The 25,730-nt window shown below is 36.5% G+C and overlaps 2 protein-coding genes across 7 annotated transcripts in view; both read left to right on the top strand.

Annotated features, from left to right (window-relative positions):
* The window catches only part of LOC114262109 (uncharacterized), a 44,910-nt gene extending 39,491 nt beyond the window's left edge, over nucleotides 1–5,419 (top strand). For all 6 annotated transcript variants that reach the window (XM_082883897.1, XM_082883892.1, XM_082883896.1 and 3 more), the window contains 2 exons: nucleotides 3,835–4,299; nucleotides 5,108–5,419. In XM_082883897.1, the coding sequence (XP_082740023.1) occupies nucleotides 3,835–4,299; nucleotides 5,108–5,143 (501 nt within the window). In that variant the 3' untranslated portion in view covers nucleotides 5,144–5,419. The remainder of the gene's footprint in view (nucleotides 1–3,834; nucleotides 4,300–5,107) is intronic.
* LOC145788939 (putative disease resistance protein At5g63020) overlaps nucleotides 1–25,730 on the top strand; it is a 143,750-nt gene that overhangs the window by 32,670 nt on the left and 85,350 nt on the right. The window lies entirely within an intron of this gene.

Genomic DNA, 25,730 nt, shown 5'->3' with positions numbered 1-25,730 from the left:
TACGGGGAGGAAATAATTCTCCTCGTATAATCCTGTTGACCAAGTCCACGCTCCTCCGTACGACGTCGCTTTGTCACCTGAAAACACAAACGTGAGCTAGCCGGCGGGTGTGTGCCGGAAACCTCTCCGATGCCTAAGTCAGAAAACTTGACAAATAGACAAAGCTCTAAGTTCTCAGAAAGATTGTGTTCAATTACCTCCTCCAAGGTGATGCTTGTGAGCTTTTATAAGTTTCCCGTGGCACAATCCTAGTAGGACTTGCACTTCTCCATGCAGAGTCCTCCTAGGATTCATTCTCCTAAGGATAATGCTTATCCTTTTACACCCTCCCCACTGCTTAAACCAAGTGGGATGGTTTTCTTCATGGCCGAACTATAACATGACCGAAATAACACTGGCTCTGCTGAGCCACATACAAGGCCGAACTATCCTTAGCTCGGTCTTCTCCTCTAACTCATTACTTCGGCTGCCCTTGTTCAACCTTGGTGTGCTTAGGTCAACCTTCCCAGTAACAAGTTCTGACCGACCTAACCATAGTATGTGACGACCGGACTAATCCTGAAACCAACCTTCCCTGTACATATCGCGACCGGACTAATTCTGAGACCGGCCTAACTCCAAGTTGCCTCCGACCGGAGTAGCTTTATTCTTCCTTAGGCCGAAGTAACTATTTCTTCTCTGAGCCGGAGTAATCTCACCTCTATGGGCCGAAGTTACACTACGGCTTTTTATCGATTCCTTCACACTTTGGGCCGCAGGGCCCAACTCACAGCTCGGCCCAATTCTTTCCCAAAAATTACCCTCTCAAGGTGTATTTATGTTAAGTGTGTCTAAAAAGTAAAAAAATTGCTTAAAATATTAAAAAAATTCAGTAAAAACAAAAAAATACGAAAGTAAAATTTTTTGAAAAGTGTTTTTGAAAAAATGAAACCAAGCAAGCTGAATAGCTCTCCAATGTATCTTTTCTTTTCTTTCTTTGTCTTTTTTTAATGTAAAAAAATGAACAAGTACGAATACTTTCATTTTCATTTTTCTACTTTTCCTAAATTCTAGATCTAAACATAGTATAATTATTTAAACTTGTAAAAACAAAGTCCTAAAACATCTGGTATTAGAACAAAAGCAAAAATTTATCCTAAACCCAAGACAACATTTGTTAATAGAATTGTTAACTTTGTTTAAACGTCAATTTGGGACTGGTGGTCAATTTGGGGACGGGTGGATCATAACCCCTTATGGTAAACAATATTACAATACATAGATATTGAAATAGTTATATAATTATTTTTTGTCAAATTGTTCAATTTTTTCAAAGGAAAATTTACAGCACGAGTGAGAATATTAGATTGCAATTATGGTGGTTACATTCCGATGGGTTTCCTCAGGAACTAAACCTAGAATCTTCTTCTTCTTATCCAAAAATACAACATAAAATGCAAGTAATATTAACCAAAAAAAAAGTGGATCTCACAGAATTGAAATTCTAGTTTATTCATCATGAATACTTAAAAATTAAATTTGAGAAAAAAAAAATTTATTGCCTTGTTTGTTGATTACGTAGGATTGGACTTGCTGAATAGCAAATTGGAGGGTGTGTTAGTGTGTTAATTTGTTAATTAATATTCCATTGCATGTGGATGAATCTTATGTTAAAAATTTAATTTTTATGTGGAAAATTAAATAACAAAAAGTTAATTTTTAATTGAATGCACACGTCTTAGTGTCCACAAAATGACTAGGGCATAATTAACTAAGGTCTCATTTGGAAACATGTTATTTTAGTAACTTTTTTATTTTTTAGCTAAAATATGAGTTAAAAAAACTAAGATGTTGGAATGACTTTTTGATTTTTTATGAAAAGATGTACAAAAAGTAGAGAGAAAATGAAATCTTTGATTTTTTGTTATAGGTTATAGACTTTTTAATTTTTTTAGTAACTTTTTAACTTTTAGACTAAAATTGTTACATGCCAAACGAGACCTAAGCCTAGTTAATCGGGCTAGTTTAATTGACCATTTTTTTACACTTCTATCTAAAAAGTTAGGGGGTCAATTTTTATGAAAAACTCACGTTGTATTGTGTTGTTTATTGTTTCTATCATGGGCTTTTTATTATAGTATTTGTTGAGCTTGAGTTGTTTCTTATATATCGAATAGACGGGGCCTTAGCCTAATAAGAACCAGACATTCAACAACCACCAAACCTAACACAGCCAATCCCAAGCCCGACAACTACTATCTACATTCAAACCCTATAACAAGGGACAAACAAACACCATCACAAAAGGTATCAAACTCCTATCTATAAGAGTTGAAGCTAAAATATCACACCACAAAAGGTGCCACATAATCAATAAGTAAAATGTTAATTAATCATTTATCAATTGGTAAAATAGAAAATAAAATAAATAAGCCAAGCCTAACTATTACGCCGTGTTTGGTTTGAAGATTTGGAGTAGAATTTGGAAAGAGAAAGGGAAAATATAAGTGAAATATGAATAAAATATAATTACATTTCACCTAATTTTACATACATTTTCTCTTTTTTTTTTCTAAATCCCTCTTCAAATCCTCCAATCAAATATAGTATTAGAGACTTGAAATTTTCCAATAAAATTGTGGTCTCAAAAATAACTAAGAGGTAAATAGACATTTTTCTGCTTAATTCTATTTACTCATTTTATATTACTCTATTTGTTTTAAATTGTTTGCTTATTTTCATTATTTCAGACATCTCAAAAATTCATATATATTTTTTAATTATTTTTTTCAATGAAATTCTATCTACAAGAACTAATTGAGATATTTTAATTTGTGGAAAAAAATTACAAACCCACTCTGAGGCCCTATTTGGCAAATTGTCTTATTTAGTAGCTTTTTGATTTTTCAATGCAGTGAAAAAATTAGTATGTTTAAAATGAGTTGAATAGAGAATTGTAAGAAAAAAAAGCGAATAATTGATATGTATATTGTGAGGTTTTAACTTTTTTGGCTTTGATTTTTTTGTGATTTTTTTTACTTTCTTAACTAAAAAAATCAGTAACCAATTAAGGAATTTAAAATAATAAAGCTTCTGTTTGGGAAGTAGGTTGGCTTTTTGACTTTTTTGGCTATTTTAGCCTGGGCTAAAAAGCTTGGTTTGAGAAGGACTATTTGGCTTTTTAGCTTTTTTGGCTTTTTTTTTGTGAGAGAAGAGTATAATGGTTATGGATTGGATGTGATATTTTGTTTTTTGTGGCTAAAATAGCATATTTTGTCTTTTGTGACTAAAATAGCCAAAAAAAACCCCAAATAGCTCTTCCCCAAATTCATTAAATATTTCTCTACCAAGTTTATGCAAATCATAGTGGAGATACTCATAGTTGTAACAGAATTAGGAGACATGCTAAAAAGACGCAATTAGGTTGGTGAACTAGAAATTCACGAATATGCATGATAATAATACCAATAAATCGTCCATCTCGCAGTGGTGATTAGAAATTCAAATGTACCTTTTCATGTGAAAATTTCTATTGTGAGAGAGAGTGAATACTTACTTTTACATTCAGTCGTGGTCCTCATTAGATAGAGAATTTTCACACTTTCAAAGGGTGACTAGTTCTAATTTGTTTGTTTGTATCTTGTTATTAAACAAAAATCAAATCAGGCCTATTGTTGATTGTGGTCAATGAGAGGAAAGTATAAAAAATTAAACTGCCAGTAACAATTTTTTATACAACTTATTGTTGGTTCACTTGTTTGAGAGATTGAAGCTCTTCCTTTTTATCTGTCTTCTTCTTTTTAATAGAAGTTAATTAATTTTTCTTTATTCCTTGCGTTATTATCAATAATACAGGTTGTGTTTCCTTGCTTGAAAGAGTTGTTTATTCGGGACGTGAACAACATTAAACAGATATGGATTAGAACACCTCCAACCAACTCCTTCAACAAACTAACAAGATTGTATGTGAACGAGTGTAAAGAATTACTGTATGTTGCTCCATCAGAACTACTTGGAAGTTTGCAGAATCTACAATCACTTGAGATACAAAGATGTTGGTCTATAGAAGAGATATTCAAAACTAGAGGATCAAATGCAGGGGAAGGAATAGTTTCAAGAGATGAAGCAACAAGTGAACAAGTTGAAATTCCCGTGCCCCCTCAATTAGATATGGTTTCCCTTGAAAAATTACCACGCCTGATAAGCTTTTGCTCTGGGTGTAAATTGCCAACATCAGTAAAATTGTCAATACAAGAATGCCCTCTTTTAGACCCTGATGTAAGAGAGAAAATCAATAAATCTTTCCATTCCAATGAAGAGGTATGTCATTGACTCTTATTTATAGTCATCCAAAACCTTCATATTCATTATTATTAACTTTATCTAACATAGACTTACTAATTAATGTTAGTAATGTGCAGTAGTAATTCGTACTTGTAATTCTAATGGTGAAATATAAATTGAAAGGGTTTCTACTAATTTATAGAATTTGAAATAGCACAAGAATTAATTACATGAAGTTTGGTATTGGAGACTAGTTCGCACTATAATATTGGCCGCCGACACAGCGAAGTATTGTGATTTTAGTGATTTGTTGGAAGTGTTAGCTAATTCTTCTCAACCTTACGTTATATGAACTCAAGTATGAGTGTCCAACGTAAGTATACATCTAAGTACCATATTCATGTAATTCTTATATTCATATCACCGGATAGATTTCATATGTTTTAAACATTAATATTTATATTATTTGAGTAAAATGGTATTTAAAAGTTAATATAGACCATGTCTTATACATAGTTATATAACCAAATCAAAGGAAATGCTAGTTAAGTATTTTTTAAGTAAACGACATGAATTTTTGTAACAAATGTTACATAATTTGTTTTTGTAGTGTTAAGACAAATTGTGGTTTTTAAAATGAAATTACAATAATTTGTAATACAGTTACATATTTTATGGTAGTATAATGTTTTTTTTTTTTTCCCGAAATGTTACAAAAAAAAAAAAAATGAAATATAATATGATCTATTATTGTTGAGTAACATCTCGATGAAAAAGTGTAACACTATAAAAATATGTAACTGTACAGTTATTGACTTGGTTTAGTTGTTCAAATTGCTTACAGGTGATTCAATATTGTGATATGTTCAACCAAGGTTAGCTCTGCCTTTACGTGGGAGTTCAGATTATCAAAGAAAATTTGGCTCATTATCATTATGTTCGCTAGTATGTCACAAATATGCTGAATGATGGTTATTTGTTCATTTGGATGTGTCAACAATGATTTTATTTTTTTAATTTAAGATTTGCTTGGTTTGGGCTGCATATTAAGTACGTAGATCTAAGAGACCATTTGTTTATGTGTATATATATTGTTATGAACCATGGTTGTGTATACTGCTGTTGGATTTGAAAAATATTATTGTGTGGACCAATATCCATCTATAGTTGTTTTTAATAGTTAGATGTCATGTCTTTTCCTTTGGTAAGGCTGTGATTGATTTTGAATTAGTGTATGTACAGTAGGATATATATAGACTCTGTGTTTAGAAGCAAAAATGTATACCCTTTCATGTTAATAATTTATTTTAAAATTCCTAAATTGTTAAGGCCTTACTCTGGATGGAATTATCAAACCAGACAACTAAGCCCTTATTCTTGCCATTGAACGCAAGCATTCTTCTAAACTATGCATGGACCATTCCTTTCTTTGTCGAAGCCTTGATTTTGGAAGGCTTAAGGATAAAGAATTACCTATCCTTTTTTACTGGACTATGTTTTCATTCTCTCATTTGTGTTAGAGTAACTTTACGGCCTTAAAACTATATTTCACTGGATAAATCATCAATAATATTTGGGGGATTTGCCTGCCATTTTTGTGAAAGAGATAAAGATTTATGCAATAAAATAATTGTGGAGGATGGATTTGTTTCCACATGTAGGTAGTGAAAAGGTGTGTCCAAGCTTTTGTCTATCCTGCAAAATAGCCCAAAGTTAGATATCTTTTCAACATACAATGGTCGGGAAGACTCTCCAATGATCGAGTCAAATATCTTGATCATACATAAGGTTACTGTCACGCTCCCAAAATAATACAAAAATATAACTCCAAACATATATTAATAACTGCATAAATCAAAGTAAATAGTCTTTTCATTACATAAAGTTAATAATACAAAGGAGTTTAACATAAATAAATGCCCTATTGGCTTACACCTTTCCAAGTCTTGGCTTGGTTACAACAAAAATGAGACTAGCTCTTACAATTAAAGCCCTAGGCTATACAAGTAATAAAACCAAAACATAGAAGCCCCTTGCTTCCCAAAAGAAGTCCCTTCGATGCTATTGCATTGGTGGAGGTATGCCATTATTACCTGAAAATGATTTTCCCAAATAGGGTGAGCCACAGCCTAGTAGGAACAATCTAACACAGTATATGAAGTTGAACAAAGATATAAGTGCTAGGAATAAAACATTCACGTTTTATATAGTCATAAAATATCAAGTCCATGTTCCGTTTCATTTCCTTTCAATACATGAGCCAACTTCATTATTTTTCAGCAGTCCAAATGAGGCTGCAACTCAATGGTTTAACAATTTCGCATTCAACACAAAACATTTCCAATTGTCATTTTATGGATATTTCGTCGGTGGGATCGACATCCATGTATAATTTCAACTTGCCATTTTACGGATATTTCATCCTCGAGATCGACACTCATGTATAAATTTCAGGACTTTCATCCAGGATACTCCAGCCAACTTAATTTTAATGAAGTCCTTCCCATTTCTTCTCCCAAACAATCATACATATGCAATGTATATAAATACATAATCACACATGGAGTACATCCCTTTTTTTCTCCCAAATAATCATACATATACAATGTATTCACAACATGATCATATTCAATGATAATCAACTATGGACTAGTTTTAATTCACCTAATCCACATGCAATTTCTACAACAATCAAAACTATCCTCCACCGATAGCCCAACACAGATATTTCTAAACAGATATACAATCTGAAAACAAATAATTTAATCCAAATTTCCAAGGATGTGAAGCATTTCATTTTCAATTCCAATACTCACTCAATTCCATGTTTACAACACCAATTTCAACTATTTATACAAAATAGATATGATAGTCATTTTAGGGCAAAAATCCCCCTTTTCAAAATATCAACCCGAGTACCAAAATCACCCATTTTGACACCACAAGACTTCATTTTCAAATCCCATGTTCATTTATTTCATTTCCACCAAAAACCCCTCCTTTACATTTCACCCAAACCCTAGGTTTGCTCAAATTACTCCGAAATACCACAATTGTTACACAATTACAAATAACTAAGTTAAAGCCCATAACAAAGTATAGAAAATCCCTACCTCAAAGAGAAAATATGAGCCAAGCAAGGATGAAACTTCAAAAATGTCGAAATCCAACTTCAATTGGTTCAAAATAAAGATCTTAAGAAGCTCTACCTTTTTATCAAAGGAAGTAGGGTAGATAGATCACTAGATCTAGGTGGAAATCTAGAGAGAAGGTAAGTTTTAAAGAGAGAGGGTCTCACTTTAGGGCTTTTTTTGAAGAATAGATCTAAAAAAGTGATATAAAATGATGTTTTCGCAATCTGATATACGTGCAGTCCACTCGAGCAGAGAAGTTGATGCTCGAGGTCAGACACAAGGTTTGGTTCCGTTCCAGCGCAAGAAGAGCCCGCTCGAGCTTGCAGAATACCAACATTCAATATTTATGCAAACAGCAGACAACAGACAACCCGCTCAAACACAAGAAAAGTCGCTCGAGCATAGGAAACACTGCTCCAGCGTGAAAAACATCCCTCTAGTACTTTTGCTGGTGTGCACAGTACTGACAGTTTGCACATCCCGCTTGAGCGAAAGACCAAAATTCTAGACAACATAGGTTTGGAAAAACAAACAACTAACCTGTTTCAAACACACAATCACAACCCGATAACCAAAAATAAAGGGAAGATAGGGGAAACAAGATATGAATCACTATTCAAAACCACACCAACCTGAGTTCGAACTACCCCAAGAGACAGGTCAAAACCGGAATCGCTATAGCTACAAATGAACCGAACTGTTCATGAACAGGCTCAGTTCAGCTCGTTAAGGGCTTGACTCGTTTATCTTTATTTAAATTAGATAGTAAATATACTATTTATATATTAAATAATAATATAAAAACAATATTTATATATTAAATAATATACATAATATTTTTTATTTAAATAATATAAATAAAATCCTATTGAGCCGAGTCGAGCTGAGCTTGAGTTTCATTAATATTAACGAGCTGAGCCAAGCTCGAATCCAGTTACTTATCGAGTTGAGCTTGAGCTCAATAAATGAGCTCGATAAGCAAACGAACCGAGCTCGAGCTCAGCAAAACTCAACTCGGCTCGTTTGCAATAGGAAAATATAATGAATTGTTTGTTTTGTATGTCTGTACATAGAATGTTGCTTAGTTCTCTTTTTATAGTCAAGCGGTGTTCAACTTGCAATTGTCGTATGGCGTTGAATATCTCTTCTTTCATCAAACAAATGGCCCTCATTAGAAGTCACTTCTTAAAGATCAACTAGATCGTGCCTTTTATGGCTAATCATAATGATCGACTACATTGTGTTTCTTTTAGCCAATCATGCTTTGGGCTTGTCATTGTGCTAGGTATTTTTCTTCTTATCGTATGTCGTTGGATATCTCCTCTTTCATCAAACGGATGACGCTCATCAGAGGTCACTTCTTAGAGATCAGTTAGATCATGCCTCTTATGGCTGATCATAGTGATCGACTACATTGTGTTTCGTTTAGTCGATCATGCGTTGGGCTTGTCATTGTGCTGGGTCTTTTTCTTCTTAGGTTGTTTGGGCATAAGATATTTGGGCCAAACTTTTACTCCCCACAATAATATGTCTAACATTATTATAGGGGTGTTTGGTGGGGATTGTACAAGTAGGCTTATAATTTATTTTAATTTAAAAATTTGTGACAGACTGTTTGATACAACTTTTGTTTATAGCTTATTTGGTATAAACAACTTAAATAAACTGAAAAATTTTAATTTTTTAGAAATTGAGGAAGGAGTTCTATTAACTGATGCCTTCTAATTATCAGGCTTTAACTTAAAATAATCGCTACTAAACACCCCCATAAGGTGCGGCAATACCATATTATTATATTGTTTATTTGTAATGTGACTTGTTATATTTATAGTTTATTGGGCAAATAGAGAGATTTTATTGAAAAACCATGTTATGTATAAATATATATTTTTATCAATAGCCACAAAAACATAGCAATCACGTTAATATGGATAGGGATAGAGCAAGTTTTGATCAGTGGAGGGCCCAGAAAGGCGACATTAGGCTGATTCTAACAGGAAGACAGGTCTGGTCGGATTCGAAATAGATTTTTATTTCATTTAGATCTCGTTTAAAAATATACTATTTTAATAATTTTTTTATTTTTTTAGTTAAAATATGAAATAAAAAAATTAATATGTTTGAAATAAATTTTTAATTTTTTATGAAAAAATATGTAAAATGTAAAGAGAAAATGAAATTTTTGATTTTTTGATATATGTTGTTAGCTTTTAATTTTTTTAGTAACTTTTTAACTTTTAAACTAAAACAGTAAGTCACCAAACGAGAAACCCTTAAATTTTTTATGCTATCAATTGGAAATTAATAATAGGGAGCTTTTTTGATAAATCCATTTTCTAAGAGCTTTATTCCATCCAACCCATATTCTTTTTTACTATTCCATTAGGTCCAATTTGAGATAAGAAGACCAAAATACCATTTTCATCTACTTATGTTCCATTTAGTTCACATTATTTTCTTATGTTTCAATAAATCCTATGGGTGACATAATTACCAAAATACCCTTAATGTGAATGTTCACACCGTCAATATAAATGTTTATATTGTCAATGTGTAGGGGCCCGGCTCATGTCGATCCTCGTGGGTGCCCGGAAAAATTCGAGTCGGGCCAGGCCGGCCCACAAGCCACAAAAATAGGCCCGACCCGGCCCGCTGATAATATGAATATTCACATTGACAAGTTAACATTCACATTGATAGGAGTGTAAAATTGGCCTGCGGCCCGTGGGCGGTCTGAAACCAACCCGTCGCCTGGGGCGGGCCCGGGCCGGCCCGTTCACAATATGAATATTCACATTGACATATTAACATTAACATTAACATTGACAAGAGTGTAAAATTGGTCCATGACCCGTGGGCAGCCTGAAGCCCGGGCCCGAGCCCGGGCCCGGGTCGGGGCGGGTCCGGGCTCGGCCCGACCCGTTGACAATGTGAATATTCACATTGACATGTTAACATTCACATTGATAGGAGTGTAAAATTAGCCCGCAGCCCGTGACCGGCACGAAACCCGCCTGCGGCTCGTGGGCTGCCCTGGGTGGGCCCGGCCCGACCCGTTGATAATGCAAATATTCACATTGACATGTTAACATTCACATTGATAAGAGTATAAAATTAGCTCGCGCCCCGTGGCTGCCCGAAACTAGCCCACAGCCCGTGGGCGGCCCGGGGCGGGCTCGGCCCGGCCTGTTGACAATGTGAATATTCACATTGACAAATTAACATTCACATTAATAAGAGTGTAAAATTGACTCGCGTCCCATGGGCGGCCCGGGGCGAGCCCGGTCCGGCCCGTTGACAATGTGAATATTCACATTGACATATTAACATTTACGTTGATAGGAGTGTAAAATTGGCCCGTGGCCTGTGGGCGGCCTGAAGCCCGCCCGTTGCCCAGGGTGGGCCCGGCCCGGCTCGTTGACAATGTGAATATTCACATTGACATATTAACATTAACATTGATAGGAGTGTAAAATTAGCCCGTGACCCGTGGGCAGCCCGAAGCCCGGCCCCGGGCCGGCACGGGCCCGGCCCGTTGACAACGTGAATATTCACATTGACATGTTAACATTCACATTGATAAGAGTGTAACATTAGCCCGTGCCCCGTGGCTGCCCGAAACACACCCACGGCCTGTGGGCGGCCCGAGGCGGGCCCGGTCCGGCCTGTTGACAATGTGAATATTCACATTGATATGTTAACATTCACATTGATAAGAGTGTAAAATTGACTCGCGTCCCATGGGCGGCCCGAAGCCCGTGGGCGGCCCGGGGTGGCCTGGGTTTGGGTCCGGGCCTACCTCGGGCCGCGGGCGAGCTTCGGGCAGCGGACAAGTTTTATACTCCTATCAATGTTAATGTTAACATGTCAATGTAAATATTCACATTGTCACGGGTCGGGCCAAGCCCGCCTCGGACTGCGATCGTGCTTCGGGCTGCCCACGGGTTGCGGGCCAATTTTACACTCCTATCAATGTGAATGTTAACATGTCAATGTGAATATTCACATTGCCAACGGGCCGGGCCCGCCCTGGCCCGAGGTCGGGCTTCAGGCTGCCCACGGGTCGCGGGCCAATTGTACACTCTTATCAATGTGAATATTCACATTGTCAACAGGCTGGGCCGGGCCCGCCCCGGGCAGCCCACGGGCTGTGGACGGGTTTCGGGCAGCCACGGGACGCGGGCTAATTTTACACTCCTATCAATGTGCATGTTAACATGTCAATGTGAATATTCACATTGTTACGGGTCGGGCCAAGCCCGCCTCGAGCCGCGGTCGGGCTTCGGGCCGCCCACGGGTTGCGGGCCAATTTTACACTCTTATCAATGTGAATGTTAACATGTCAATGTGAATATTCACATTGTCAACGGGCCGGGCCAGGCCCGCCCCGGGCCGCGGGCAGGCTTTTGGCCGTCCATGGGCCGCGGGTCAATTTTATACTCTTATCAATGTGAATGTTAACATGTCAATGTGAATATTCACATTGTCAACGGGCCGGACCGGGCCCACCTCGGGCCGCCCATGGGCCGCAGGCGGGTTTCTCGCCGCCACGGGACGGGGGCCAATTTTACACTCCTATTAATGTGAATGTTAACATGTCAATGTGAATATTCACATTGTCAACGGGCCGGGCCGGGCCGAGTCGGGCCCGCCCTGGGCTGCTGTCTAGTTTTATACTCTTATCAATGTGAATTTTAACATGTCAATGTGAACATTCACATTGTCAACAGGCCGGGCTGGGCCCGCCCACGGGCCGTGGGCGGGTTTCGGGCAGCTACGAAGCGCGGGCTAATTTTACACTTCTATCAATGTGAATGTTAACATGTCAATGTGAATATTCACATTGTCAACGGGTCGGGCAAGGCCCGCCCTGGGCTGCGAGCGGGCTTTTGGCCGCCCATGGGCCGCGGCCCAATTTTATACTCTTATCAATGTGAATGTTAACATGTCAATGTTAATATTCACATTGTCAACGGGTCGGACCGGGCCCGCGCCTGGGCCGCCCATGGGCCGCGGGCGGGTTTCGCGCCGCCACGGGACGGGGGCCAATATTACACTCCTATTAATGTGAATTTTAACATGTCAATGTGAATATTCACATTGTCAACGGGCTGGGCCCGCCCTGGCTCGCGGGCGGGTTTCGGGCTGCCCACGGGCCAATTTACATTCCTACAAATGTGAATTTTAAAATATGAATATTCACATCATTAAATTGCTAATCGTTAAAAAAATATTTATAAGGGTATCAAAATTAAATATAAGGGCATAAGTGTCCAAGAAAATAGTGTAAATCAAGAAAATGGACTTTATGGAATAAAACTATACATACATGGGACTAAATGGGTTAAAAAATTCCTTCATGGACTTCTTGGGTTAAAACACTTTTAAATTGGACTTATCAATAAAAATCCCTTAATAAAATCTTGTTAAATTTTAATCAAATATTTAGTATAGCAGTGATATATTGACATCACTAACAAATGAAAGTTTGGTATTTTGGGAAGTTGGTAAAAAATGATTTTTTTGATTGTTTTAGTTTATTTTGTCTTTTTGTGGGTAAAAAATATGAGAAATAATATAACCCAAAATAAGTAAAAAACTAAAACTGACTTTTTTTTTACTTTCCAAAAATGGTTAGGTTAATGAGATTTTTCTGTTCCTATATATATATATATATATATATATATATATGTATATATATTGAGATAAAAATTCAAAAGGGAGGATCAGATTCTTTGACGCCTACAACATGACTCCTTTGATCCTTCTATCCAAATATTGATTTAATATAATATTTTTTTTCTTTTTTCCCATTTTTTTCCCTTTCTTTTCACTCAAAAAAATTAAGATCCACGTACAATCTAACTGTTTTTAAAATAGGGGTATTTTTTTTAAGGTCCCTGATATTATGATTTTATAGTATAAAGGACATCAACTATTTTCATGATGTCTAAGGTCCCTCAACATCAATCCAGAGAAATTTCAGTCCCAGAGAAAATTCGATCCAAAGAAAATTCAACCAGAGAAAATTAAATCCAGAGAAAATTTAATCCAGAGAAATTCTCTGTTCCAAACCAGAGAAAATTCAATTCTGTCTAAAATTTACCTCTCATTCTAGCCAAAATGAGGTGTACAGTTCTAGAAACTAAAGAACGAGAAAATGAAAAACATGAGTTGCAGAGATAAATCTCTCAACAGCAACGATATACGGACACAGCTCATTGCCTTGAAGGTGGCATGCACATAATCACCAGGATGAGTATGAGAACAATCAGCATAAGAGTTGACTTGATATCTGGAGCTTCGTCTTCACCTTCTGCCATGATCAACACTTCTTGTAACGACCCAATCTTGGCAAGGCAAAACCCTGCCAAGAGGGTGCACCTCAAACGCTATAGCACCTTTCAATTGCCTAACATATATGAGATGATCTATTCAAAGACAAAAAAATATTATCATGCTACAAGATAGTTCCCAAGCATTTCCTCCCAAAAAAATATAATACATACTAATCACGAATCCATCAATACATCCAACTTCATAAGCAATTTTTACAATCAACCTCCTTCATAAAAAAAAGGGTAAGCTTACATCCTAGAATGACCCTAAGCAAAACCTCAACCACAAGATGCCCACCTGTGATCCTTCAAAAAAAAATTCTAGTCTTCCAAGTTGAGGCGAGCCACACAAAAGTCTATGAATCTGAAAAAAAAAATTATTTAAAAGAATGAGCTAAAGCCCAATGAGTATACCAATACCATGGAGTTATAAAACTTGCTCCTACCAATAGGGTTCAAAATAAAGATACTAAACATAAGAGCTTAATTGGACTTCAATTTATACAAAATAAAAATAAAAATGATGCAATACAATTTTCATAAAACGTTATCAAGATTTTTCCAAGGAATCTCATAAGGCAGAAAAAAAAACATACATTTGGATAATGAAAGTAAACAAAAATATAACTTTTCAATACATTAAGATTTCCTGTCCATCATACAATCCACTACATAGCCTTAGGGTCGCGTTACCTCGCGACTTAGGTGGTGACGGTACCGTTACCCAGAACATAACCATAGGAGCATAGCTCATGTCATCGTAGCACTTCAATTCTTGTTTCAATGTTTCGGTCCCCAGGACCCCTTATACATACAACGACCCTTATGGTCCTTAAAACATTTCGGTCCCCAGGACCCCAAAGCATTTTGGCCCTTGTGGCCCCAAAGGCTATATTCGGTTATATGATCAATAAAATAAATACCCTCACATAACATTTCACTGTCATTCAATCATCATCATCATAAAATTTGAAAGACTCAACTTAAATAAATTCTCATAAAAAAATTAATGCTTCATTATACAAATGAAATCGTATCTTTATTAAAACTCAACCCTTGGCCTCAATAAATTTATAGATTTTCTTTTTATACATATATCATGATGAAATGTATCATTCACTTCCTTTAATTCAAAAATTATTTTCAAACTTTGTAATAAAGATAGAGGTAAGGTAATTTCCATGGTAAGTATACTCACCTCCAAAAATAGCAAAAGTGTAGATTTGAAACTCTACAAATTAATTTCCAAGAGGTGGAGAGATGCCTTCCTCCAATCCTAACAATTAGTAAATAGGATCTCAAATTAGGAAAAGCTTTCAATGAAAATTACAACATCTACAAAAATGATCCTAAATAAAATTATGCTAAGGAATGGCAAGCTAAAGAACTCCTCCAACTTTAAATCACCCAAACAAATAACTTATCCAATCTCCATAACACCCATCCTTTGAACATCTTTGAGTTAGTAACTTTTTAAATATCCAATCAATTTATATGCACAATACCACCATCAATTTACTACAAAAGTCAAAAATCAACATTTTTGTATAAACTCAACAACTTAAGTAAAATCTCTTCAATCACTTATAAAATTCCTCCATAGAACATAGAGATACCCAATCCATCATTTATCAACTCAATTTCAACATATAAATTCCCTAACACCAAAATCCCCAATTTTTACATCACATTCAAACCCTAGATTAACCCAAAAATCTAAATCTCCAAATCAACCATCAAATTGACCATTTTTTTTTTTTTTAAACATGTAAAACATTCATGGAAACTAATTGAGAGTATAAAATTCAACAAGCAAACCCCAAATCATAATAGATCTAAAACACAAAAATTTCATCATCTCTAACTCAAAATATGTAAAACCTTCAACTAAACTTTTAGAGAAAGATTCTTACCAAGTACAAGCCTCTAATCCATCAAGAAAATAAATCCCATGCTTTGATTCTTCAAAAGATTAAGAAAAATCTAGAGTTTGTGCTTCTATTGTGTTATTTTCGGATGGATTCAAGGAGTGCCGACCGGACCCATTTTCCGGCGAGATAAGGTGGCCGGAGGTGGTGGAGATGGTGGGTCAAGGTGGTGGTGTAAGGGTGGAGCAAAGGTGTGGTGTTTGGCCTCCAAGAAAGTAAAGGAAAATGAGAGAGAAAGTAGAGAGAAGTTAGAGAATGAAGAATGAAGAAAAAAAAATCTGCACTTCTAATTTTTTTTTTTTTGTGTTGAAATGGGGTGTTTGGTTACACCTACCATCAAGTTTGGAGTTGGGTTTAGATATCCTAAATGGAGTTTAACATAGGAGTGTGTTTGGCTCTAGATGAAAAGTTGGGAATATTATAATTCTACCCCCCTAAAGGAAAATTTCGTCCACGAAATTTATTCGTTTGTTTAGTCTAGTTCATACCTTGAAAAAGATGTGGATATCGAATTTTCATATTATCCTCCCGCTCCCAAGTAGCTTCCTCCAAAGCATGATTTTTCCACAATACCTTTACTAGTGGTATGGTCTTGGAACGTAGTACTTGATCCTTCATGTCCACAATCTCTATGGCTTCCTCTTCATAAGACAAATCATCCTTGAGTTGGATTGGTTGGAAATCTAACACGTGTGATGGGTCAGGCATGTACTTCTTCAATGTGGATACATGAAACACATTGTGAATGCGAGATAGACTAGGTGGTAAGGCCAAACGATAAGCAGTCTTGCCAATGCGCTCTAATATCTCAAATGGCCCAATATACCTTGGACTTAGTTTGCCTTTCTTACCAAATCACATCACTCCCTTCCATGGCGAGATTCGTAAAAATACATGATCTCCCACTTGAAATTCCAAATCTCTCCTTCGATTATCTGCATAGCTCTTTTGTCTACTTTGAGCCGCCTTCAACCTTTCTCGAATAATATGCACTTTATTGGTAGTAATTTGAACAATCTCTGGCCCTAACAATTTTCTCTCTCCAACCTCATCCCAACATACTGGAGTTCTACATCTTCGCCCATATAAAGCTTCATAGGGAGCCATCCCAATACTTGATTGATAACTATTATTATATGCAAATTCTATTAAGGTCAAGTGTTCATCCCAACTACCTCGAAAATCTAGGACACAAGCTCTCAACATGTCTTCTAAAGTTTGAATTGTCCTCTCGGATTGCCCGTCGGTTTGGGGGTGAAAAGCTGTACTGAATCTCAGTTTAGTACCCAAGGCATTTTGAAGACTAGGCCAAAAGTGGGATGTGAAGCGCGAGTCTCTGTCTGAAACAATAGATACCGGCACACCATGCAATCTCACAATTTCATCCACATAAATTTTTGCTAATCGATCAAGTGAAAAGTTTTTCTTAGTAGCCAAAAAGTGTGCAGATTTGGTCAACCTATCCACAACAACCCAAATAGAGTCATGCCCCTTCTGTGTGCGAGGCAGGCCCGAAACAAAATCCATGGCAATATGCTCCCATTTCCATTCAGGTATAGGAAGAGGTTGAAGTAAACCAGCTGGGCATTGATGCTCTGTTTTAATCTGCTGACATACCAAACACCTTGACACGAATTCTGCTATTTCTCTCTTCATATTTGGCCACCAATAACTTTCTCTTAAATTTCGATACATCTTTGTACTCCCCGGATGCATTGCATAAGGTGAATTATGGGCCTCATCTAATATCTCCCTTTTTATCTCGGGCTCATTTGGAACACATAACCGATTTTTAAACATCAACACACCATCTTCTTTAATAATAAAGTCTAACAGAGTACCATCTTTCACTCGAGCTCGGGTCTTCTCCAAAATTGAGTCTTTCCCTTGGGCTTCTCGAATGCGATCCACTAACAAAGGTCTCACTTTAATTGTAGCTAACAAGGATCCCGACTTCCCAACTGCTAGATCAACTCCAATAGATTTTATTTCATGTAAGAGACTAAATTGAATGCCCTGAATGTGAGTTAATTTCCCTGTAGATTTTCGGCTAAGAGCATCGGCCACCAAATTAGCTTTTCCTGGGTGATAATTAATGGTGCAGTCATAGTCCTTAATCAGTTCAACCCATCTCCTTTGCCTCAAATTTAAATCCCTCTGTGTGAATAAATATTTCAAACTCTTATGATCAGTATATATCTCACATTTTTCCCCGTATAAATAATGTCTCCACAACTTTAAAGCAAAAACAACCGCTGCGAGCTCTAAATCATGGGTGGGATAATTGCGTTCATGGTTCTTCAATTGTCTAGATGCATAGGCCACTACCTTTCCATGTTGCATCAACACACAACCGAGCCCTTGATGAGAGGCATCACTATAAACAATAAATCCTTCACCACTTAACGGAATAGTAAGCACTGGGGCAGAAGTTAATCGCTTCTTTAATTCTTGAAAACTCTTTTCACAATTCTCCGTCCACTCAAATTTGGTATTCTTACGGGTCAAATGTGTTAATGGTGCCGCAATCAATGAAAACCCCTCTACAAATCTACGGTAGTAGCCTGCCAACCCTAAAAAGCTCCTCACCTCGGTCACGTTAGTAGGACGATCCCAATTCACCACAGCCTCTATTTTCTTCGGATCCACAAAAATACCTTCACCCGAAATCACATGCCCCAAAAATACGACACGATCTAACCAAAACTCACATTTGCTAAACTTCGCATACAACTTCTTTTCTCGTAAGGTCTGCAATACCACCCGCAAGTGTTGTTGATGATCCTTTTGACTCCTGGAATAAACAAGTATGTCATCAATAAATACAATCACAAATTGGTCAAGGTATGGTTGGAACACTCTATTCATAAGGTCCATAAATGCGGCGGGGGCATTAGTTAGACCAAAAGACATAACAAGAAATTCATAATGGCCGTAGCGAGTTCGAAAAGCAGTTTTCGCTATGTCTTCTTCCTTAATCTTAAGTTGGTGATACCCTGATCTGAGATCGATTTTGGAGAACACACATGCTCCCTGAAGTTGATCAAACAAATCATCTATACGCGGCAAAGGATACTTATTACGCACCGTGACCTTATTCAACTGCCGATAGTCAATGCACAATCTCATGGTGCCATCTTTTTTCTTCACAAATAACACAGGTGATCCCCAAGGCGAGACACTTGGCCTAATGAAGCCTTTATCCAATAACTCTTGCAATTGTATCTTAAGCTCCTTAAGTTCCATTGGGGCCATACGGTAAGGTGCACTAGAAATTGGGGCAGTTCCAGGAATTAAGTCAATAGCAAACTCAATTTCTCGATCTGGGGGTAATCCAGGTAGTTCATCAGGAAAAACATCTATGAAGTCACACGCAATTGGTATATCCTCCAATCTTGGACCACTCAATTCGGAGTCAATCACATAGGCTAAGTATCCTTGGCACCCCTTCTTAAGCATTTTTCTAGCGGTAATAGCAGAAATAACATAAGATGGGGACGCACATCGATCTCCACAAAATCTAAATTCTGGTTCCCCAAAATTGGAAAATACTACCTCTTTCCTATAACAATCCACCGAAGCATGGTAAGAAGCCAACCAATCCATTCCCAAAATCAAATCAAAATCAAGCATCTCTAAAGGCAATAAATCCGCTACCATCTCCCTATCTCCCAACTGTAATACACAACCTCGATATACCTCCTCAATTATAACACAATCCCCAATAGGAGTAGTAATGGATAAGCAATAGCCTAGAGGTTCAATAGGTTTATCAGCATGCAAAGAAAATGATAGAGATACAAAAGAATGTGTAGAACCCGGATCAATAAGTACATGTGCCTCCCTACTGAACACATAAATAATACCTGTTACCACCTCCGGATTAGCCTGAGCATCCCGCTGAGTCAAAGCAAAAACTCTCCCCTGCGAGGTTTGTCTATCGGATTGAACACCTCCTTTATTCTGCTTGCCAAATCGAGTCCCAACCTGACCTCCTCCTCCGCTTCCCCCTCGGCCGGCACCTGAAATTTTATTACTACCAACTCCAGTACTAGCAGATAAAGCAGTTCGTGTGCAATCTCTAGCCAAATGTCCGGGTTGTCCGCAATTGAAGCAAGCTCGTGTATCTCCCAAATTAGTCATTTTAGGAACTGTGCAATCTTTCACCAAATGACCCTTCTGGCCACAACGAAAACACAAGTCGGTACCAGCATGACAAACACCTGTATGTGCCCGCCCACATTGCTTGCAAACACTTCGAGTAAACTGAGATGATGTCCCACTAGACTGTCCATGACGCTGATTAGAAATGCTTTGGGTTGGGGTGGGATGCTCTCTATTTTTTTGATATGCACTAGAGCTCTTGACTGAACCATAACCATGACCACCTCTTTTTGACGGTCTATTAAATGTGTTCTCATGATGGGATGAACTAAGGTGGCGCTTCTTCTGTTGTTCCGCTAACTTCATTTCTATGACATCTTCCTCAACTGTTAAGGCTTTATCAACCAAGGTTGAATAGTTAGTTATTCCCAATACTCGGATACGAGATTTGATGTCCAAATCCAACCCATCTGTAAAACGACGACATTTGACCTCCTCATCATCCACAAACGAAGGGGCAAAACGAGATAAAGAAATGAACTTAGCTTCATATTGAGCTACAGTCAAATCCCCTTGCTCTAGCCGAAGGAACTCTCTTTCTTTTTCATACCGATAGGTAGCTGGAAAGTACTTGTCATTGAAAACCTTAGTGAATTGGTTCCAGGTCAATCCTCCGGTGCCACTTGCCGTAAGTAGGCGTTGCGTGGCCTCCCACCAATATTCAGCCTCCTCCACCAGCATAAAACTAGCAAGTGCAACTCGCTGCTCGTCTGATACTTCCATCACAGAAAATATCTGCTCTACCCTCCTTAACCAGGCCTCTGCCTCCATAGGATTGGGCGATCCAGAAAATGATGGAGCCCCCAACTTCTTGAACCTCTCAATTGCGGTGAGGCGGTTCTCTGTAGGTTGCACAAATGGCCTTGACTGTGCTGCATTCTGTTGTTCAAGGATGTGAGTCTGCCTCTCCGCTAGGCTAGCCATTGACTCTAAAAGGCGCTGCACACTAGGGTCTAAAAATGCTGGAGCTGTGTCAACCCTTGGTGGTACGACTCTATCTGAATGTCCCACTTCTGGATTGGCACTTGACTCTTGAGTTTGCTCATTATGCGATTCATGTTCAATCTCTTCTTCCTGAACCCGAGGTGGAACTTCATTTCCAACACTAAGATGTGGCTCTCGCTCAGCCTCAAGTACTTCCATAAGGGGGCGACTCTTATGAACTCTTCGCCTTGCCATACGCGCCTGTATAACAAGACAATTAAAACTTAGAATACTAGATCGCTATTAAACATCATCACTAATCGAATTACTAACTACAATGTCCTATCAACTTTAATTCTAAAATAACTAGTCTACAGATTCATAACCAAATGCTCTGATACCAAAAATGTAACGACCCAATCTTGGCAAGGCAAAACCCTGCCAAGAGGGTGCACCTCAAACGCTATAGCACCTTTCAATTGCCTAACATATATGAGATGATCTATTCAAAGACAAAAAAATATTATCATGCTACAAGATAGTTCCCAAGCATTTCCTCCCAAAAAAATATAATACATACTAATCACGAATCCATCAATACATCCAACTTCATAAGCAATTTTTACAATCAACCTCCTTCATAAAAAAAAGGGTAAGCTTACATCCTAGAATGACCCTAAGCAAAACCTCAACCACAAGATGCCCACCTGTGATCCTTCAAAAAAAAATTCTAGTCTTCCAAGTTGAGGCGAGCCACACAAAAGTCTATGAATCTGAAAAAAAAAATTATTTAAAAGAATGAGCTAAAGCCCAATGAGTATACCAATACCATGGAGTTATAAAACTTGCTCCTACCAATAGGGTTCAAAATAAAGATACTAAACATAAGAGCTTAATTGGACTTCAATTTATACAAAATAAAAATAAAAATGATGCAATACAATTTTCATAAAACGTTATCAAGATTTTTCCAAGGAATCTCATAAGGCAGAAAAAAAAACATACATTTGGATAATGAAAGTAAACAAAAATATAACTTTTCAATACATTAAGATTTCCTGTCCATCATACAATCCACTACATAGCCTTAGGGTCGCGTTACCTCGCGACTTAGGTGGTGACGGTACCGTTACCCAGAACATAACCATAGGAGCATAGCTCATGTCATCGTAGCACTTCAATTCTTGTTTCAATGTTTCGGTCCCCAGGACCCCTTATACATACAACGACCCTTATGGTCCTTAAAACATTTCGGTCCCCAGGACCCCAAAGCATTTTGGCCCTTGTGGCCCCAAAGGCTATATTCGGTTATATGATCAATAAAATAAATACCCTCACATAACATTTCACTGTCATTCAATCATCATCATCATAAAATTTGAAAGACTCAACTTAAATAAATTCTCATAAAAAAATTAATGCTTCATTATACAAATGAAATCGTATCTTTATTAAAACTCAACCCTTGGCCTCAATAAATTTATAGATTTTCTTTTTATACATATATCATGATGAAATGTATCATTCACTTCCTTTAATTCAAAAATTATTTTCAAACTTTGTAATAAAGATAGAGGTAAGGTAATTTCCATGGTAAGTATACTCACCTCCAAAAATAGCAAAAGTGTAGATTTGAAACTCTACAAATTAATTTCCAAGAGGTGGAGAGATGCCTTCCTCCAATCCTAACAATTAGTAAATAGGATCTCAAATTAGGAAAAGCTTTCAATGAAAATTACAACATCTACAAAAATGATCCTAAATAAAATTATGCTAAGGAATGGCAAGCTAAAGAACTCCTCCAACTTTAAATCACCCAAACAAATAACTTATCCAATCTCCATAACACCCATCCTTTGAACATCTTTGAGTTAGTAACTTTTTAAATATCCAATCAATTTATATGCACAATACCACCATCAATTTACTACAAAAGTCAAAAATCAACATTTTTGTATAAACTCAACAACTTAAGTAAAATCTCTTCAATCACTTATAAAATTCCTCCATAGAACATAGAGATACCCAATCCATCATTTATCAACTCAATTTCAACATATAAATTCCCTAACACCAAAATCCCCAATTTTTACATCACATTCAAACCCTAGATTAACCCAAAAATCTAAATCTCCAAATCAACCATCAAATTGACCATTTTTTTTTTTTTTTAAACATGTAAAACATTCATGGAAACTAATTGAGAGTATAAAATTCAACAAGCAAACCCCAAATCATAATAGATCTAAAACACAAAAATTTCATCATCTCTAACTCAAAATATGTAAAACCTTCAACTAAACTTTTAGAGAAAGATTCTTACCAAGTACAAGCCTCTAATCCATCAAGAAAATAAATCCCATGCTTTGATTCTTCAAAAGATTAAGAAAAATCTAGAGTTTGTGCTTCTATTGTGTTATTTTCGGATGGATTCAAGGAGTGCCGACCGGACCCATTTTCCGGCGAGATAAGGTGGCCGGAGGTGGTGGAGATGGTGGGTCAAGGTGGTGGTGTAAGGGTGGAGCAAAGGTGTGGTGTTTGGCCTCCAAGAAAGTAAAGGAAAATGAGAGAGAAAGTAGAGAGAAGTTAGAGAATGAAGAATGAAGAAAAAAAAATCTGCACTTCTAATTTTTTTTTTTTTTGTGTTGAAATGGGGTGTTTGGTTACACCTACCATCAAGTTTGGAGTTGGGTTTAGATATCCTAAATGGAGTTTAACATAGGAGTGTGTTTGGCTCTAGATGAAAAGTTGGGAATATTATACTTCTTGCTCAAGCTTTCTTCTTCTTTAGTTTGTTTCTCTGTAAACTGTCAGTTTGATGCTTTTGCTTGTTCTTGTACTCTGCCCAGAATAAAATGTGAAGTTGTGGTTAACAACCAAGTTGACTTGTTAATTGTTTAGTGCCCGAGTTGGGAGCCTACATTGAATTTGCATTTAGTTTCTTTGAATATTTGACCTAAAATTCAGTTCAAATGAAAAAAAATATTCGAAATAGACGTTTTGTGAGCTAAATTACTAGAGAAATTCTCAACCCAGAGAAAATTCTCAACCTAGAGAAAATTCAGTTCCATTGCGAAATACTCCTGGAAGCTTGAACCCAGAGAAATTTGAATTTTCTTTGGATTGAATCCAGAGAAATTTGAGAAATTCTACTACTAAGAAGGTGGAGAATTTTTAAAAAAAGAAAAAGAAAAAAAACCTATTTTAACCTCCTTCACTTGTGCATGTGTTTGGTCTCCGAGAAACCATGGGAAAATTACTGAAAATTTTCAGATTTAGTGTTGTATTTTGGTTGTAAGTGGCTGTACTGATGTTTCAAATTTTCAGATTCAAAGCATCAATCGGAGCTCCATTTGACGGGGTCTGGTAACCCTTTTACATTGATTCCCTTTCCAATCTTCTTCTTGCCCAACAAAACCACCCACCTGAAATCGAGACAGAAACTTGATTTCTAGAGAAAGAGAGAGAGAGAAAGGGAGGGACAGAAGGGAGTAGAGAGAGAGAGGGAGAGGAGAGAGATGTGGGTGTTCTATCTGATCTCGCTACCTCTAACATTGGGCATGGTGGTATTAACGCTGTGGTACTTCGCTGGACCATATGTGCCTCGCTACGTCCTCTTCACCGTCGGCTACACCTGGTTCTGCTCTATCTCTGTATGTATGTATGTATGTATGTACATGTCTGTGTGTGTACGTGAGAGTAGACAAAAGGAAGGGGGCTGAATTTCTCTGTGATAGATGAGAGGGACCTTAGATATCAAAAAAAAATTTTGTGGATCTCTTCCATTATGAAAAATGGGAGAGGGACCCTAGACCAATTTTTCCTTTAAAATAAATATATAAATAAATCTTAACTAAATTATAGAATTTTTGTTTTTTTTTATCAACCACACATATGATGTAGGGGTTTGCATTCTATATCTATGAGTTTAGTTGATAAAAAAAATCAATAACAACATATGAATGTGTAACAAAGTTTTGTTCTTTTTAATCTAGGCCACCGGATGAATAAGGCCTTGTTTAAGACGCAATTTTTTGACTAAAATAATTAATAAAGATAAAAAAATAAATAAAATAATTAATAAGATAAAATTTTACATACAAATTATAATCATTTTATTTTTTTCTCACAACTAGGGGTAGGCGTCGTGTCATGTTGGGTCGTATTCGTGTCGTGTCATCTCAGGTTCGTGTCAGAATTATCTCAACACTAACCTGACCCATTTATTATTTCGTGTTATCGTGTCATGTCATTTTCAGTCCATGTTCGGTTCATATTATATTCATGTGTCATGTCAAAAAATTTAACTATTAACTAAACTACCAAATGTATGAAAAAAATTAAAAATTTCTTCACAAGTTAATTTAATGAAATTAATCTCTATTAAATAAAATTATTTATAAAAATATTTAATTTCAACCTAATTTTATTTTCTTAATTTATAAAAATTATATTTTATTATTATATTTTTTACTAAATTAACTCAAATAATAGACCAAAAAATATATTAAATTCAACTAAAAGCAAATAGAAACCTATATTAAACTCTATTTTTTTTTTTTTTTTAGATAACCTATCTTAAACTTAAAATCATATTTTATATACTTTTTAATAAATTGGATATAATTCCGTAAGAGATTAAAAAAAAAAATGTCATGATACTCTTTACTGAAAATAATATTAAAATATGTAACTAATTCTTTATTATATGAGTTATCCGTGTCAATTTTGTGTTATACAAAATTGACACTAACCCGACCTGTTTCATATTCGTGTTATTGGGTTGTGTCATATGCGTGTTTGTGGCAAGAAATAGTCAACATAATCCGCTAATTTCGTATACGGTTTGAATCGTGTTATCGTGTCGCATCGCAATTCTCACCCCTACTCACAATCATCAAATCAATTACCCAAAAAAAAAAAAAAAAAATCACCCCAAATACAATTTTTTAGCCAAATTAAAATAATTAAATAGTTAA

The sequence above is a fragment of the Camellia sinensis genome, chromosome 8, assembly GCF_055761805.1.
Source record: "Camellia sinensis isolate YWXY chromosome 8, ASM5576180v1, whole genome shotgun sequence".
Classification (NCBI taxonomy): Eukaryota; Viridiplantae; Streptophyta; class Magnoliopsida; order Ericales; family Theaceae; genus Camellia; species Camellia sinensis.
The sequence above is the reverse complement of the archived record's forward strand: the minus strand, read 5'-3'. Positions and strand labels throughout refer to the sequence as shown.